This window comes from Papaver somniferum, chromosome 5, assembly GCF_003573695.1.
Source record: "Papaver somniferum cultivar HN1 chromosome 5, ASM357369v1, whole genome shotgun sequence".
Taxonomy (NCBI): domain Eukaryota; kingdom Viridiplantae; phylum Streptophyta; class Magnoliopsida; order Ranunculales; family Papaveraceae; genus Papaver; species Papaver somniferum.
In genome coordinates this window covers 43,551,300-43,570,387 of record NC_039362.1, presented here as the reverse complement: position 1 = coordinate 43,570,387, position 19,088 = coordinate 43,551,300, and the positions used below count along the sequence as shown (strand labels likewise).

The following is a 19,088-nucleotide window of genomic DNA, read 5'->3' as shown; positions in this document are numbered from 1 at the left end:
CCAGCAAATCGTTTTTCCCATCTACAGATTGGCGACCACAGTGGGAGATTATTCTCTCGGTTACAATCATAATTTCATAAGATGGTTGATCTCAGGTCGGGTTCAGTTTCGAATCCTAACACAAACCGTGCTAGCACTAGTAACAACAACAATCAGAATATCCCGGAGACAATTCCGACCTTCAACACTGATGGTGGTGATATTACTCCTCCTCACGCCGAAGGTCATCCACTATACGGACGACACCCTGAAGAAGTCAGGGGACATCCACCACCTACCATTGCTGATCTTATCAAAGCGCAGGAGACTCTTGCAAAGAATCAGACTGACATGGCTGCTACACATAAGGAGCTGTGTAATTATCTCAAAAATCTTACTGAAAATATGTCATAGAAGACTCAAGAGAAGGTAAAGGAGAAGGAGAAATCCTCAGAAGACGATCCTGAAGTAATTCCAATCCATACAGTAGAAGACGACGAAGTCCACAAAACTGCTGCAGATAACTCATCAGCGAAGGGATCATCGAATTTCATCACTCGCGAGGATCTGGAGCACCTTTTGGAGAACCGTGGAAAAGACAAAACATCGCATGTCCATCGTCATCAACCTCCTTATCCTGCCGCTACGCAGAGGATTCCACTCCCCAAAGGTTACGTTTCTCCAACCTTCACCTTATATGATGGAACTGGCAATGCTAGGGAACATGTCTCTCGTTTTCTCGAATCCCTAGGAGAACATGAACACAATCATGTCGTCCGTCTCAAGGAATTCTCAAAATCTCTGAAAGGCAGAGCATACACCTGGTATAACAACATCGTACCAGGGACTATCAACAATTGGGGAGAAATGGTTAACGCATTCTACAGGAAATACTTCTTCGTGTCAGAACAAGTCACCCTCTCCGAACTTGGAAGGATGTTTCAGAGGGTCATGAAAATCCCAATGATTATGTGAAAAGGTTCAGAGTCCAAGCTCTGGATTGTCATGATCCAAACGTCACGGAGCAACAACTGGTGGACTTGTGTATCAATGGCATGCTCCCGGTCTACAGGTCCTTGCTAGAGAACCTTCGATTCCATACTTTCTCAGAGCTTCACGAAGCTGCGAAGAGGTCGGCAACCACTGCACCCGCTCTTTTGGAAAGAACAAAGTCTACAAAGACTGAGGATTCAAAAGACACTCGAGGAAGCAGGCGTTTGAGCAACAAGCAGTACAACCTGCAACCTTCAACAAATGCTGTCACGGAACGGAGTAAGCGAAAAGCAGAACCACAACACAAGCAGACTTCCTCCCCACCCCTTCAAAGGCACACAAGAAGGAGAATTCGAAAATCCCTCCTCAACATACGGAAGATCCATAAGCACCTGATTTTCCTTGTTCAATGGAAGAAGTTAATGAACTACTCGATGCCTGGATTCAAGATGGTGCAATCAAATTACCTTATGTCAAGAAGGAACCAACTGAAGAGGCCATGGAAAATCCTCGGTATTGCCGTTTCCATAGATACGTCATCCATCCCACAAGTGATTGCAAAATTTTGAAGCGCATATTCAAGGAAAAGGTCGAATCAGGAGAGCTCAACCTGGGGACTGAGGGAGTGCACAAAAATCCCCTCCCAGTCAGAACTTTTACTATCTCTGAACCTCCTGTCAAGGAAGCGGTTCAATCTAGATCGAACATGTATGCGAGTTGTTATATCTTTCGAAAGCTCAAAGGAAAGACATGTTTGCTGCACTGAACCACATCGTGTCCGGAAAACGTCTGCTGATCCAAGAAACCACCACCGAATCTTCAGCCACCGAAAAAGAAATGTATGACTTGGGACTTCTCACCACAGTGCACATTAAAGGAAATGAGTTCAAAAGGGCGTTCGACGATGTTGGTACCGCTGTCAACATCATCCCTTTGAAAACTCTCAGAGCTGCCGGTATTACCGACAGGAAGCCACCCACGCTCCCATATCAATTAGGGACCATGAAGGAATCTTCAGAGACACATACGGCTTCATTACTCTCAAAGTTACGGAAAGATTGATCTGCACTGAGGTCAAGTTTTTCATAATCCGGGAAGACCCTGGGTACGACATGGTCCTTGGAAGAACTTGGATTCATGCCGGAAGGATTCCTTCAACACATCCTGCCATCGACAAGGATTCCGAGTCGGAAGACGAAGCAGAGGACACACCACTGTTTAAGCATCTGAAAGAAGTAAAAACTCTGATGGGGCTTACGCAGGAACTTGGAGAAGATCCGCACACCTTTGTCAGAAGGTTTCGAGCTCAGGCAAGTCTTATTCCTCCTCTTGCTCCAATATTACCAATGTTCAAATACGCTACTATGGTCCAGGGACTTCTCCCCATGAACAATTTAGCAGTCATCAAAAGCTACGAGTGGGTAACTTCACCTCAGCAATATTATTATTGTTATTTATCTAATTTCATGAAAAAACTCCTTGATTTCATGGTATTTTTGCACAAATCATCATGTAATAATAAAATAAAATAAAATTATGAAAACTTATGAGACCGGGCCACTAGCCGGCCGGCCATGCTCTAGCCGGTCCCACACGCCCTTTGCTTTATTATTTTATTATTATTTATCCTATTTTTCCTTGAATTCATCAAATTCCTTGATTTTATGGTATTTCTCTCAAATTAGGAAAAATTCCCTCAAATCATCAAAAATACCTAAAAATATTAAAAAATTAAAAAACTCGTGGGACCGGTCCATATCCGGCCGGCCATGCCTCCATAGTCCCACACGCCCGTGTTTTTATTATTTTAATATTTTGCTTCCATGAACTCATGAAAACTCCTTCAATTCATGGAAACTCCCTAAATTCATGAAATTTCTCAAAATTCATGAATTTTTCATAAATCATTAAAATATTAATTAAGGAAAAGGCACCACGGGACCGTGGTCATGACCGGCCGACCATGCCTTGACCACGGCGGTCCCATGCCTCCTCATTCCTTATTTTATAATTATTTTTCATCATCTCATGGTGTTTTCCTCAGTTTCGTCGAAACCCTAATTTTGGCATATTTTCTCGAATGGATGCTCAATTGCACGCCAGAAAATATCAAAATTCTCAAGACTGAGACGCGGACGCCTTGGGGACATGAGCACGCTATCTTGACCGACCAAGATTGGCTCTTTGGCTCACGGAAGCCGGTCCCATCAATTTTCACAGTTTTGACCTAATTTGCACAATTGCTCGTATTAGGTCCAAAACTCTTCCAAACACTTTGGATTTTCATGAAGTGATCGTCAGGCGGTCACATGACAATCCAGGGCCGGTTTCGTGACTCCATGGTCGGTCCCTCGCCTCGTCATAATTAATTAGGTTTTCTCACCTCAGGCTCAGACGAGCATTTTTGAATAAATGATTAAGTCAGCATTTAATCATTCTTCCACCAACAAATCGTCAACTCTTCAGGAGTTCTTCGTATTTGCTCACGTGAGAATATGGACACTACATGGTTGATCCACGGTCCCATGTAGTCGCTCCCTCCTTCATCCCGTGGTTAAACTTCTGACGAACCATGAATTGATCAAATTAGGGTTTCTGAAACCAAGGATCATCATTCCAGATTCCAACCTTAATAATTTTACGACGGCCTCATGGTCATTAATTTTATTAATTATGCTCGGTTCAATGGCCAACATTCTAATTAATATTTTTGGTACGCTGCCAATAAGCCATCAGATGAGCAACACATGCTCAGACGATCAAATATTCAACAATTCATCACATGAGCAACATTGTCAGATGATAAATATTTGCTCAAACCAAGGAATATTGATTCAACAATCAATATTCAACGACCCATCGAATGACCAATACTTTCTCACTTCATCGTAAGAACTATACCTCTGTCTCATGACATGTTCAATTCATGAGTTTCCGAACATCATGTTCAACTCAGCAAATACATGGACTCATCGTCCCATCAAACCACGAAGTCATCAATTGACTAACAAACCAAGAGATGTCAATCGTGTAACTTGGGGGGATATCACTTAGGGTTTTGGTCTGGAGGTCTACGGCACGTGTGTTCAAACACACGATGGAATGTGAGCAAGTCGTGCAATCAGTTGAAGGAATTCACGAGGTAGTGGGTGTAAAATCGACCAAGTCTCCACACGTTGAGTAACTGGTTTCAAACACGATTCCACTTCCCCACTCCTTGATTCCATCAACTGTCACACTTCATGGAAGCATGGTGTCTCAAATTCCAGCAATATAAATAAGTCTCTGAATCATGATTGAATCATCGACATCATCAGTATCATCAATCTCACGTCTCATCGACAACACGAGATCATCAACTCATCAATTTAGCAACTACTCTCGATTGAGCAATTTCAATCATTCAGAGCTTATCGTATTCAGAACCACACACCCACAATCTTTGATTACCATTGATTCCACACATTTCTCAGCTTCCCTCCTACAGATCAACCCATCCTCTCTTGTGACCGAATTTACTCTGGAACGGTCATTGTCTTGATTTAGGCCGGAGTACTACAGATTGATCTCTCGAATCTAAAGCACCCCCTTTGCAGCGGTGCATTTGTGAGGTTTAACATTTCGCTCGGTTCGAGGAGTCTCCTCCGTATGTTCGTCTCCTCAATTCCTTAAAAACCAGCAAATCGTTTTTCCCATCTACAGATTGGCGACCACAGTGGGAGATTATTCTCTCGGTTACAATATCATAATTTCATAAGATGGTTGATCTCAGGTCGGGTTCAGTTTCGAATCCTAACACAAACCGTGCTAGCACTAGTAACAACAACAATCAGAATATCCCGGAGACAATTCCGACCTCAACACTGATGGTGGTGATATTACTCCTCCTCACGCCGAAGGTCATCCACTATACGGACGACACCCTGAAGAAGTCAGGGGACATCCCACCTACCATTGCTGATCTTATCAAAGCGCAGGAGACTCTTGCAAAGAATCAGACTGACATGGCTGCTACACATAAGGAGCTGTGTAATTATCTCAAAATCTTACTGAAAATATGTCAGAGAAGACTCAAGAAAGGTAAAGGAGAAGGAGAAATCCTCAGAAGACGATCCTGAAGTAATTCCAATCCATACAGTAGAAGACGACGAAGTCCACAAAACTGCTGCAGATAACTCATCAGCGAAGGGATCATCGAATTTCATCACTCGCGAGGATCTGGAGCACCTTTTGGAGAACCGTGGAAAAGACAAAACATCGCATGTCCATCGTCATCAACCTCCTTATCCTGCCGCTACGCAGAGGATTCCACTCCCCAAAGGTTACGTTTCTCCAACCTTCACCTTATATGATGGAACTGGCAATGCTAGGGAACATGTCTCTCGTTTTCTCGAATCCCTAAGAACATGAACACAATCATGTCGTCCGTCTCAAGGAATTCTCAAAATCTCTGAAAGGCAGAGCATACACCTGGTATAACAACATCGTACCAGGGACTATCAACAATTGGGGAGAAATGGTTAACGCATTCTACAGGAAATACTTCTTCGTGTCAGAACAAGTCACCCTCTCCGAACTTGGAAGGATGTTTCAGAGGGTCAGTGAAAATCCCAATGATTATGTGAAAAGGTTCAGAGTCCAAGCTCTGGATTGTCATGATCCAAACGTCACGGAGCAACAACTGGTGGACTTGTGTATCAATGGCATGCTCCCGGTCTACAGGTCCTTGCTAGAGAACCTTCGATTCCATACTTTCTCAGAGCTTCACGAAGCTGCGAAGAGGTCGGCAACCACTGCACCCGCTCTTTTGGAAAGAACAAAGTCTACAAAGACTGAGGATTCAAAAGACACTCGAGGAAGCAGGCGTTTGAGCAACAAGCAGTACAACCTGCAACCTTCAACAAATGCTGTCACGGAAGGGAGTAAGCGAAAAGCAGAACCACAACACAAGCAGACTTCCTCCACCCCTTCAAAGGCACACAAGAAGGAGAATTCGAAAATCCCTCCTCAACATACGGAAGATCCATAAGCACCTGATTTTCCTTGTTCAATGGAAGAAGTTAATGAACTACTCGATGCCTGGATTCAAGATGGTGCAATCAAATTACCTTATGTCAAGAAGGAACCAACTGAAGAGGCCATGGAAAATCCTCGGTATTGCCGTTTCCATAGATACGTCATCCATCCCACAAGTGATTGCAAAATTTTGAAGCGCATATTCAAGGAAAAGGTCGAATCAGGAGAGCTCAACCTGGGGACTGAGGGAGTGCACAAAAATCCCCTCCCAGTCAGAACTTTTACTATCTCTGAACCTCCTGTCAAGGAAGCGGTTCAATCTAGATCGAACATGTATGCGAGTTGTTATATCTTTCGAAAGCTCAAAGGAAAGACATGTTTGCTGCACTGAACCACATCGTGTCCGGAAAACGTCTGCTGATCCAAGAAACCACCACCGAATCTTCAGCCACCGAAAAAGAAATGTATGACTTGGGACTTCTCACCACAGTGCACATTAAAGGAAATGAGTTCAAAAGGGCGTTCGACGATGTTGGTACCGCTGTCAACATCATCCCTTTGAAACTCTCAGAGCTGCCGGTATTACCGACAGGAAGCCACCCACGCTCCCATATCAATTAGGGACCATGAAGGAATCTCAGAGACACATACGGCTTCATTACTCTCAAAGTTACGGAAAGATTGATCTGCACTGAGGTCAAGTTTTTCATAATCCGGGAAGACCCTGGGTACGACATGGTCCTTGGAAGAACTTGGATTCATGCCGGAAGGATTCCTTCAACACATCCTGCCATCGACAAGGATTCCGAGTCGGAAGACGAAGCAGAGGACACACCACTGTTTAAGCATCTGAAAGTAAAAACTCTGATGGGGCTTACGCAGGAACTTGGAGAAGATCCGCACACCTTTGTCAGAAGGTTTCGAGCTCAGGCAAGTCTTATTCCTCCTCTTGCTCCAATATTACCAATGTTCAAATACGCTACTATGGTCCAGGGACTTCTCCCCATGAACAATTTAGCAGTCATCAAAAGCTACGAGTGGGTAACTTCACCTCAGCAATATTATTATTGTTATTTATCTAATTTCATGAAAAAACTCCTTGATTTCATGGTATTTTTGCACAAATCATCATGTAATAATAAAATAAAATAAAATTATGAAAACTTATGAGACCGGGCCACTAGCCGGCCGGCCATGCTCTAGCCGGTCCCACACGCCCTTTGCTTTATTATTTTATTATTATTTATCCTATTTTTCCTTGAATTCATCAAATTCCTTGATTTTATGGTATTTCTCTCAAATTAGGAAAAATTCCCTCAAATCATCAAAAATACCTAAAAATATTAAAAAATTATAAAAAACTCGTGGGACCGGTCCATATCCGGCCGGCCATGCCTCCATAGTCCCACACGCCCGTGTTTTTATTATTTTAATATTTTGCTTCCATGAACTCATGAAAACTCCTTCAATTCATGGAAACTCCCTAAATTCATGAAATTTCTCAAAATTCATGAATTTTTCATAAAATCATTAAAATATTAATTAAGGAAAAGGCACCACGGGACCGTGGTCATGACCGGCCGACCATGCCTTGACCACGGCGGTCCCATGCCTCCTCATTCCTTATTTTATAATTATTTTTCATCATCTCATGGTGTTTTCCTCAGTTTCGTCGAAACCCTAATTTTGGCATATTTTCTCGAATGGATGCTCAATTGCACGCCAGAAAATATCAAAATTCTCAAGACTGAGACGCGGACGCCTTGGGGACATGAGCACGCTTCTTGACCGACCAAGATTGGCTCTTTGGCTCACGGAAGCCGGTCCCATCAATTTTCACAGTTTTGACCTAATTTGCACAATTGCTCGTATTAGGTCCAAAACTCTTCCAAACACTTTGGATTTTCATGAAGTGATCGTCAGGCGGTCACATGACAATCCAGGGCCGGTTTCGTGACTCCATGGTCGGTCCCTCGCCTCGTCATAATTAATTAGGTTTTCTCACCTCAGGCTCAGACGAGCATTTTTGAATAAATGATTAAGTCAGCATTTAATCATTCTTCCACCAACAAATCGTCAACTCTTCAGGAGTTCTTCGTATTTGCTCACGTGAGAATATGGACACTACATGGTTGATCCACGGTCCCATGTAGTCGCTCCCTCCTTCATCCCGTGGTTAAACTTCTGACGAACCATGAATTGACAAATTAGGGTTTCTGAAACCAAGGATCATCATTCCAGATTCCAACCTAATAATTTACGACGGCCTCATGGTCATTAATTTTATTAATTATGCTCGGTTCAATGGCCAACATTCTAATTAATATTTTGGTACGCTGCCAATAAGCCATCAGATGAGCAACACATGCTCAGACGATCAAATATTCAACAATTCATCACATGAGCAACATTTGTTCAGATGATAAATATTTGCTCAAACCAAGGAATATTGATTCAACAATCAATATTCAACGACCCATCGAATGACCAATACTTTCTCACTTCATCGTAAGAACTATACCTCTGTCTCATGACATGTTCAATTCATGAGTTTCCGAACATCATGTTCAACTCAGCAAATACATGGACTCATCGTCCCATCAAACCACGAAGTCATCAATTGACTAACAAACCAAGAGATGTCAATCGTGTAACTTGGGGGGATATCACTTAGGGTTTTGGTCTGGAGGTCTACGGCACGTGTGTTCAAACACACGATGGAATGTGAGCAAGTCGTGCAATCAGTTGAAGGAATTCACGAGGTAGTGGGTGTAAAATCGACCAAGTCTCCACACGTTGAGTAACTGGTTTCAAACACGATTTCCACTTCCCCACTCCTTGATTCCATCAACTGTCACACTTCATGGAAGCATGGTGTCTCAAATTCCAGCAATATAAATAAGTCTCTGAATCATGATTGAATCATCGACATCATCAGTATCATCAATCTCACGTCTCATCGACAACACGAGATCATCAACTCATCAATTTAGCAACTACTCTCGATTGAGCAATTTCAATCATTCAGAGCTTATCGTATTCAGAACTCACACACCCACAATCTTTGATTACCATTGATTCCACACATTTCTCAGCTTCCCTCCTACAGATCAACCCATCCTCTCTTGTGACCGAATTTACTCTGGAACGGTCATTGTCTTGATTTAGGCCGGAGTACTACAGATTGATCTCTCGAATCTAAAGCACCCCCTTTGCAGCGGTGCATTTGTGTGAGGTTTAACATTTCGCTCGGTTCGAGGAGTCTCCTCCGTATGTTCGTCTCCTCAATTCCTTAAAAACCAGCAAATCGTTTTTCCCATCTACAGATTGGCGACCACAGTGGGAGATTATTCTCTCGGTTACAATATCATAATTTCATAAGATGGTTGATCTCAGGTCGGGTTCAGTTTCGAATCCTAACACAAACCGTGCTAGCACTAGTAACAACAACAATCAGAATATCCCGGAGACAATTCCGACCTTCAACACTGATGGTGGTGATATTACTCCTCCTCACGCCGAAGGTCATCCACTATACGGACGACACCCTGAAGAAGTCAGGGGACATCCACCACCTACCATTGCTGATCTTATCAAAGCGCAGGAGACTCTTGCAAAGAATCAGACTGACATGGCTGCTACACATAAGGAGCTGTGTAATTATCTCAAAAATCTTACTGAAAATATGTCATAGAAGACTCAAGAGAAGGTAAAGGAGAAGGAGAAATCCTCAGAAGACGATCCTGAAGTAATTCCAATCCATACAGTAGAAGACGACGAAGTCCACAAAACTGCTGCAGATAACTCATCAGCGAAGGGATCATCGAATTTCATCACTCGCGAGGATCTGGAGCACCTTTTGGAGAACCGTGGAAAAGACAAAACATCGCATGTCCATCGTCATCAACCTCCTTATCCTGCCGCTACGCAGAGGATTCCACTCCCCAAAGGTTACGTTTCTCCAACCTTCACCTTATATGATGGAACTGGCAATGCTAGGGAACATGTCTCTCGTTTCTCGAATCCCTAGGAGAACATGAACACAATCATGTCGTCCGTCTCAAGGAATTCTCAAAATCTCTGAAAGGCAGAGCATACACCTGGTATAAAACATCGTACCAGGGACTATCAACAATTGGGGAGAAATGGTTAACGCATTCTACAGGAAATACTTCTTCGTGTCAGAACAAGTCACCCTCTCCGAACTTGGAAGGATGTTTCAGAGGGTCATTGAAAATCCCAATGATTATGTGAAAAGGTTCAGAGTCCAAGCTCTGGATTGTCATGATCCAAACGTCACGGAGCAACAACTGGTGGACTTGTGTATCAATGGCATGCTCCCGGTCTACAGGTCCTTGCTAGAGAACCTTCGATTCCATACTTTCTCAGAGCTTCACGAAGCTGCGAAGAGGTCGGCAACCACTGCACCCGCTCTTTGGAAAGAACAAAGTCTACAAAGACTGAGGATTCAAAAGACACTCGAGGAAGCAGGCGTTTGAGCAACAAGCAGTACAACCTGCAACCTTCAACAAATGCTGTCACGGAACGGAGTAAGCGAAAAGCAGAACCACAACACAAGCAGACTTCCTCCACCCCTTCAAAGGCACACAAGAAGGAGAATTCGAAAATCCTCCTCAACATACGGAAGATCCATAAGCACCTGATTTTCCTTGTTCAATGGAAGAAGTTAATGAACTACTCGATGCCTGGATTCAAGATGGTGCAATCAAATTACCTTATGTCAAGAAGGAACCAACTGAAGAGGCCATGGAAAATCCTCGTATTGCGTTTCCATAGATACGTCATCCATCCCACAAGTGATTGCAAAATTTGAAGCGCATATTCAAGGAAAAGGTCGAATCAGGAGAGCTCAACCTGGGGACTGAGGGAGTGCACAAAATCCCCTCCCAGTCAGAACTTTTACTATCTCTGAACCTCCTGTCAAGGAAGCGTTCAATCTAGATCGAAATGTATGCGAGTTGTTATATCTTTCGAAAGCTCAAAGGAAAGACATGTTTGCTGCACTGAACCACATCGTGTCCCCGGAAAACGTCTGCTGATCCAAGAAACACCACCGAATCTTCAGCCACCGAAAAAGAAATGTATGACTTGGGACTTCTCACCACAGTGCACATTAAAGGAAATGAGTTCAAAAGGGCGTTCGACGTTTTTGGTACCGCTGTCAACATCATCCCTTTGAAAACTCTCAGAGCTGCCGGTTACCGACAGGAAGCCACCCACGCTCCCATATCAATTAGGGACCATGAAGGAATCTTCAGAGACACATACGGCTTCATTACTCTCAAAGTTACGGAAAGATTGATCTGCACTGAGGTCAAGTTTTTCATAATCCGGGAAGACCCTGGTACGACATGGTCCTTGGAAGAACTTGGATTCATGCCGGAAGGATTCCTTCAACACATCCTGCCATCGACAAGGATTCCGAGTCGGAAGACGAAGCAGAGGACACACCACTGTTTAAGCATCTGAAAGAAGTAAAAACTCTGATGGGGCTTACGCAGGAACTTGGAGAAGATCCGCACACCTTTGTCAGAAGGTTTCGAGCTCAGGCAAGTCTTATTCCTCCTTGCTCCAATATTACCAATGTTCAAATACGCTACTATGGTCCAGGACTTCTCCCCATGAACAATTTAGCAGCATCAAAAGCTACGAGTGGGTAACTTCACTCAGCAATATTATATGTTTATTTATCTAATTTCATGAAAAAACTCCTTGATTCATGGTATTTTTGCACAAATCATCATGTAATATAAAATAAAATAAAATTATGAAAACTTATGAGACCGGGCCACTAGCCGGCCGGCCATGCTCTAGCCGGTCCCACACGCCCTTTGCTTTATATTTTATTATTATTTATCCTATTTTTCCTTGAATTCATCAAATTCCTTGATTTTATGGTATTTCTCTCAAATTAGGAAAATTCCCTCAAATCATCAAAAATACCTAAAATATTAAAAAATTATAAAAACTCGGGGACCGGTCCATATCCGGCCGGCCATGCCTCCATAGTCCCACACGCCCGTGTTTTTATTATTTTAATATTTTGCTTCCATGAACTCATGAAAACTCCTTCAATTCATGGAAACTCCCTAAATTCATGAAATTTCTCAAAATTCATGAATTTTTCATAAAATCATTAAAATATTAATTAAGGAAAAGGCACCACGGGACCGTGGTCATGACCGGCCGACCATGCCTTGACCACGGCGGTCCCATGCCTCCTCATTCCTTATTTATAATTATTTTTCATCATCTCATGGTGTTTTCCTCAGTTTCGTCGAAACCCTAATTTTGGCATATTTTCTCGAATGGATGCTCAATTGCACGCCAGAAAATATCAAAATTCTCAAGACTGAGACGCGGACGCCTTGGGGACATGAGCACGCTATCTTGACCGACCAAGATTGGCTCTTTGGCTCACGGAAGCCGGTCCCATCAATTTTCACAGTTTTGACCTAATTTGCACAATTGCTCGTATTAGGTCCAAAACTCTTCCAAACACTTTGGATTTTCATGAAGTGATCGTCAGGCGGTCACATGACAATCCAGGGCCGGTTTCGTGACTCCATGGTCGGTCCCTCGCCTCGTCATAATTAATTAGGTTTTCTCACCTCAGGCTCAGACGAGCATTTTTGAATAAATGATTAAGTCAGCATTTAATCATTCTTCCACCAACAAATCGTCAACTCTTCAGGAGTTCTTCGTATTTGCTCACGTGAGAATATGGACACTACATGGTTGATCCACGGTCCCATGTAGTCGCTCCCTCCTTCATCCCGTGGTTAAACTTCTGACGAACCATGAATTGATCAAATTAGGGTTTCTGAAACCAAGGATCATCATTCCAGATTCCAACCTTAATAATTTTACGACGGCCTCATGGTCATTAATTTTATTAATTATCTCGGTTCAATGGCCAACATTCTAATTAATATTTTGGTACGCTGCCAATAAGCCATCAGATGAGCAACACATGCTCAGACGATCAAATATTCAACAATTCATCACATGAGCAACATTTGTTCAGATGATAAATATTTGCTCAAACCAAGGAATATTGATTCAACAATCAATATTCAACGACCCATCGAATGACCAATACTTTCTCACTTCATCGTAAGAACTATACCTCTGTCTCATGACATGTTCAATTCATGAGTTTCCGAACATCATGTTCAACTCAGCAAATACATGGACTCATCGTCCCATCAAACCACGAAGTCATCAATTGACTAACAAACCAAGAGATGTCAATCGTGTAACTTGGGGGGATATCACTTAGGGTTTTGGTCTGGAGGTCTACGGCACGTGTGTTCAAACACACGATGGAATGTGAGCAAGTCGTGCAATCAGTTGAAGGAATTCACGAGGTAGTGGGTGTAAAATCGACCAAGTCTCCACACGTTGAGTAACTGGTTTCAAACACGATTTCCACTTCCCCACTCCTTGATTCCATCAACTGTCACACTTCATGGAAGCATGGTGTCTCAAATTCCAGCAATATAAATAAGTCTCTGAATCATGATTGAATCATCGACATCATCAGTATCATCAATCTCACGTCTCATCGACAACACGAGATCATCAACTCATCAATTTAGCAACTACTCTCGATTGAGCAATTTCAATCATTCAGAGCTTATCGTATTCAGAACTCACACACCCACAATCTTTGATTACCATTGATTCCACACATTTCTCAGCTTCCCTCCTACAGATCAACCCATCCTCTCTTGTGACCGAATTTACTCTGGAACGGTCATTGTCTTGATTTAGGCCGGAGTACTACAGATTGATCTCTCGAATCTAAAGCACCCCCTTTGCAGCGGTGCATTTGTGTGAGGTTTAACATTTCGCTCGGTTCGAGGAGTCTCCTCCGTATGTTCGTCTCCTCAATTCCTTAAAAACCAGCAAATCGTTTTTCCCATCTACAGATTGGCGACCACAGTGGGAGATTATTCTCTCGGTTACAATATCATAATTTCATAAGATGGTTGATCTCAGGTCGGGTTCAGTTTCGAATCCTAACACAAACCGTGCTAGCACTAGTAACAATATTATAATTATTTTTCATCATCTCATGGTGTTTTCCTCAGTTTCGTCGAAACCCTAATTTTGGCATATTTTCTCGAATGGATGCTCAATTGCACGCCAGAAAATATCAAAATTCTCAAGACTGAGACGCGGACGCCTTGGGGACACGAGCATGCTATCTTGACCGACCAAGATTGGCTCTTTGGCTCACGGAAGCCGGTCCCATCAATTTTCACAGTTTTGACCTAATTTGCACAATTGCTCGTATTAGGTCCAAAACTCTTCCAAACACTTTGGATTTTCATGAAGTGATCGTCAGGCGGTCAAATGACAACCCAAGTCCAGTTTCTTGACTCCATGGTTGGTCCCTCGCCTCGTCATAATTAATTAGGTTTTCTCACCTAAGGCTCAGACGAGCATTTTTGAATAAATGATTAAGCCAACATTTAATCATTCTTCCACCAACAAATCGTCAACTCTTCAGGAGTTCTTCGTATTTGCTCATGTGAGCATATGGAAATTACATGGTTGATCCACGGTCCCATGTAGTCGCTCCCTCCTTCGCCCCGTGGTTAAGGATCATCATTCCAAATTCCAACCTTAATGATTTTACGACGGCCTCATGGTCATTAATTTTATCAATTATGCTCGGTTCAACGAGCATCATTCTAATTAATATTTTTGGTACACTGCAAATAAGCCATCAGATGAGCAACACATGCTCAGACGATCAAATATTCAACAATTCATCACATGAGAAACACTTGCTCAGATGATAAATATTTGCTCAAACCAAGGAATATTGATTCAACAATCAATATTCAACGATCCATCGAATGAGCAATACTTGCTCACTTCATCGTAAGAATTATACCTCTGTCTCATGACATGTTCAATTCATGAGTTTCAGAACACCATGTTCAACTCAGCAACTACATGGACTCATCGTCCCATCAAACCACGAAGTCATCAATTGACTAACAAACCACGAGAAGTAAATCGTGTCACTTGGGGGGATATCACTTAGGATTTTGGTCTGGCGGTCTACGGCACGTGTGTTCAAACACACGATGGAATGTGAGCAAGTCGTGCAATCAGTTGAAGGAATTCACGAGGTAGTGGGTGTAAAATCGACCAAGTTTCCACACGTTGAGCAACTGGTTTCAAACACGATCTCCACTTCCCCACTCCTTGATTCCATCAACTGTCACACTTCATGGAATCATGGTGTCTCAAATTCCAGCAATATAAATAAGTCTCTGAATCATGATTGAATCATCGACATCATCAGTATCATCAATCTCACGTCTCATCGACAACACGAGATCATCAACTCATCAATTTAGCAACTACTCTCGATTGAGCAATTTCAATCATTCAGAGCTTATCGTATTCAGAACTCACACACCCACAATCTTTGATTACCATTGATTCCACACATTTCTCAGCTTCCCTCCTACAGATCAACCCATCCTCTCTTGTGACCGAATTTACTCTGGAACGGTCATTGTCTTGATTTAGGCCGGAGTACTACAAATTGATCTCTCGAATCTAAAGCACCCCCTTTGCAGCGGTGCATTTGTGTGAGGTTTAACATTTCGCTCAGTTCGAGGAGTCTCCTCCGTACGGTCGTCTCCTCAATTCCTTAAAAACCAGCAAATCGTTTTTCCCCATCTACAAAGTTCCAAACATACTTATAAATAAATCATATATGGGTACATGAGAAAGGATTTGTGAACCGAATATCTATCAATCGATTTTTTTCTTGACTTTTGATATAGAGGGAAACCCGACAAATGTCGGAAAATGCATTGCAAATAAAAATTATGCACGGCACGGGTTAAGCCCTAGTAATCCTCATAGGGTACGCAATATCTTTATAACTAAATCCCCATTAGGAAAAAAAAATAGGCTCTCAAGGTAAAAAAAGACATACTTTAAGATCCCGTGTACTTCAATTCACAAAAACTACTAACCCACAATCCAAAACCCAGCAATCGTCAACAAGATGCAATCCAGTGATCCATCAAAAACCCTAGCTCACAACTGAAAAAGCTACACTTTTTAAAATTGGTTCAGACACAATCCACAAAAATAAACTAACCCACATTATAAAGCTCTATAATCCTCCAGAAACATGCATCAACATAAGCTATTACGATTAACAAAACTACAAATCAAACCCTAGATTTCACCAAATCACGACCTTTTCTCGATTAAAAAAAAACATAAGAAAAAAAATAAGGTTATAGAATAGAAAGGTGCATGCAGATAAAGAGAAAGAGAGAGGGGATACCGATGAGAATAAGACGTTTGTCAGGTTTGGTAGAACACTTCATACGACAAAGAAGCTCAGTCATGAGACTAACAGAGTCCACATTCTCCAAGTCTACAGATGATGAAGAATTCGACATTCTCTTCGAATCCCCGAAACAAAATCTCTTTGGTCTGTGTTTCTTTGGGTTTGTAAGGAGAGTTGAAATAGAAGAAGAAAAAGAAAGCACGCAAAGGATTGATTCTCCCAATGCTTTACAAATCCTTATTACCTTTCCCCAACCATTAGTGTTCTTAAATACCATTATAACCTTTTCATTAATAAAAGAACCAAACATCTTTTTTATTTAATTTCTTTCCTTCAATGACGACTCACTAAATCTCTGATTTGTTCCTCCAAAGCATCACTGCAAACATCTCTGATTAGACAGAAAACTTGTGTTCTCTGTAAACACAAACAACAACAAATGGCGCCTAACAAAAAACAAAGCGCCATTGTACCTAGCCATAGATAATGCTTCCCGTTCACTGTAACCTGGTATTAGCTACTCAATGAAAATCAAATACTATATCTGGTCATCTAAAATTTTAGCTTCTAAAAACCTCCTTCGCTCTCACACCTAAAACCCGTTTATTTTCAAGTTTTTTGAAGAAAACCCTAAATCCAAAATCCGGAGATGCATCTCTTCTCCTATGAAATCATAACAAGCAATTGTTTTCACTCTTGATTTGTGATAAAGCTGCTAACTCAAAACCCTTGACTCAACTTCAAAATCAGATCTATAGAGATGATTCTCATGGCGACGAATTTCACACAAGAGTAAACCTTTGGACTCCTGGGGGTGTAAAATTGATTAAGAGTGGGGGGTTCTGGAATTGAGGAACCGATGGAAAAAACAATTTTGAAAGGTATTCTTGGAATCATATTTCTTTTCATCTTTGTTTAGATCTGAATTTTTATTAGGGATAAGTCTCAAGTTTTTGATGTTTAAATATGGGTCTGTGTATTAGTGATGCTAATGTTCTAATTCTTTCTTAGTATGTCTGTATTGCTAGAGTTTGTTATCTTCCTTTTTGTTTTTCCCTTTTAAAGTTACTCAGTTAGGATTATTTAATTATTCTGCTTAATGGATTCTTGTTGTTGTTATATTTTATTTTGATGTGCTGAATTGTTTCTGGGTTTCCCTGCTTTAGGGTTGTTAATCGAATTTTGTTCTTCAAATCTTCTGTTAAGGCTACTTGATTATATGATTTGTACTATTTTGCTTGGTGATTTGTGGGGTTTCCAAGTTGGATTTCTTTGACTTAAAAAAAACCTAAAAACTTTCTTATGTGATTTCAATGGTTTTGGGATTTAATTTGGGGAATTAAAAGATGTTTTAAAGTGAAGTTCCTTAAATTTAGTTCTTATGGATTCTTAGTTTTTGAAGGAAAATGAAAATCTTCTAATTGTCCGTGTTCTAATTCTTAATATATGTTGTTACTGGTGGTCTTATGACCAGTTCCTTCTGTTTGTGTAGTAGTTGTATCAGTTGTGAATGATGTTGTATTCTACTATCCTTTGTTAATGTCTTTTGCTTCTCTGTATCTATATTCGAAGAAGGTATATGCTAGTTGGGAGATGATTCATATGTGATGGTAGCCTTTTTTTGATAATTCTTGCATGCTCTATGTTCTGATTTATAACCTGAGAAGTTGTGCGTTCTTTTCCTATTCTGAATTTGGTTTGAGCTTATGTTGTTACTCTTTTTCGTTTAACTTTCTTGTAGATTGTTTCTCTTAGGACTCCTTTTTTCGGGTTTTCTGAAATAGGATGACAACCTCTCTTATGGACCTAGTTCTAATTTTAAAACCTTAAACTTAATTTGAAATGTTTGTTGTGAGATCTAGTGTTAGTTTAGGACATGTTTTCTTATTGAATAAATTGGTAGACCCTCTTTTAAACTTATGGTTTGTATTTCGAGTTGTCTTTTTGCCTTCCGAATGCCTGTGTCCAAATGAAGATTTCCTCCTCATTTCCCAACCCTAAGCTCCTCTGATCATTCCAAGCCCCCAGGTAAGTCCATTTAAGCTATTAGATTTTTTTTCCTCCTTTCCAAGTTGTTATCTTTGCTTTCCACTTTTCTAACCTTCCTGCTATTTTAGTTCGTTTGTTTCGAATATGTTCTAGTTTCAAGACTGAAGTCTTTAGGAGGTGCTTGGTAACCTCCTTTTCACGAACATTCAGTAGTTATAGATGAACTAAACATTCTCCACCTTCTATTTCTTGTAATTTTCTTTGTAAATGCTGCATTATAAAGCACCACCTTCTAAGTTAAGTTGTACTACAATTTTGTAAGTGCTATTTTATAAAGCACACCTTTAGACTATAGTTTTTTACAACACTCAGGTTATAATTGAATTTCAAAAAATATTTCTTGCAAGTGCTGTAATATAAAGCACACCTTCTAGGTTAAAATTTATTCTAAGTTTCATAATTGTGAGTTCTTCATTTTTCTCTGGTGGGAGTCATTAGGTGTTTACAAACAAAATCAGTTACATAAACAAACGGTCTTATCAACCATTTTCAATACCAAATTCGGTTTCCTTTCAAATCCTGCGTTAAAGCCCAAAGCCGTGCTAGGCCCAAGATGAATATTTTAGCCTGGAACTGCTAAGGCATTAACAATCAAACCTCTATTCAACACCTACGGGATCTAGTATCTTTGCATAAACCCGATATCCCTTTCCTTTCAGAAATTTTAGCAAATGACCGACATATGTCACATCTT

At 41.2% G+C, this 19,088-nt stretch overlaps 1 protein-coding gene across 2 annotated transcripts in view; it reads right to left on the bottom strand.

Moving 5' to 3' along the window:
* LOC113277389 (adenylate kinase 4-like) overlaps positions 1-16,467 on the bottom strand; it is a 44,557-nt gene extending 28,090 nt beyond the window's left edge. For both annotated transcript variants that reach the window (XM_026526503.1, XM_026526504.1), the window contains exon 1: positions 16,340-16,467. In XM_026526503.1, coding sequence (XP_026382288.1) covers positions 16,340-16,457 — 118 coding nt within the window. In that variant the 5' untranslated portion in view covers positions 16,458-16,467. The remainder of the gene's footprint in view (positions 1-16,339) is intronic.
* Positions 16,468-19,088: the final 2,621 nt, after the last annotated feature.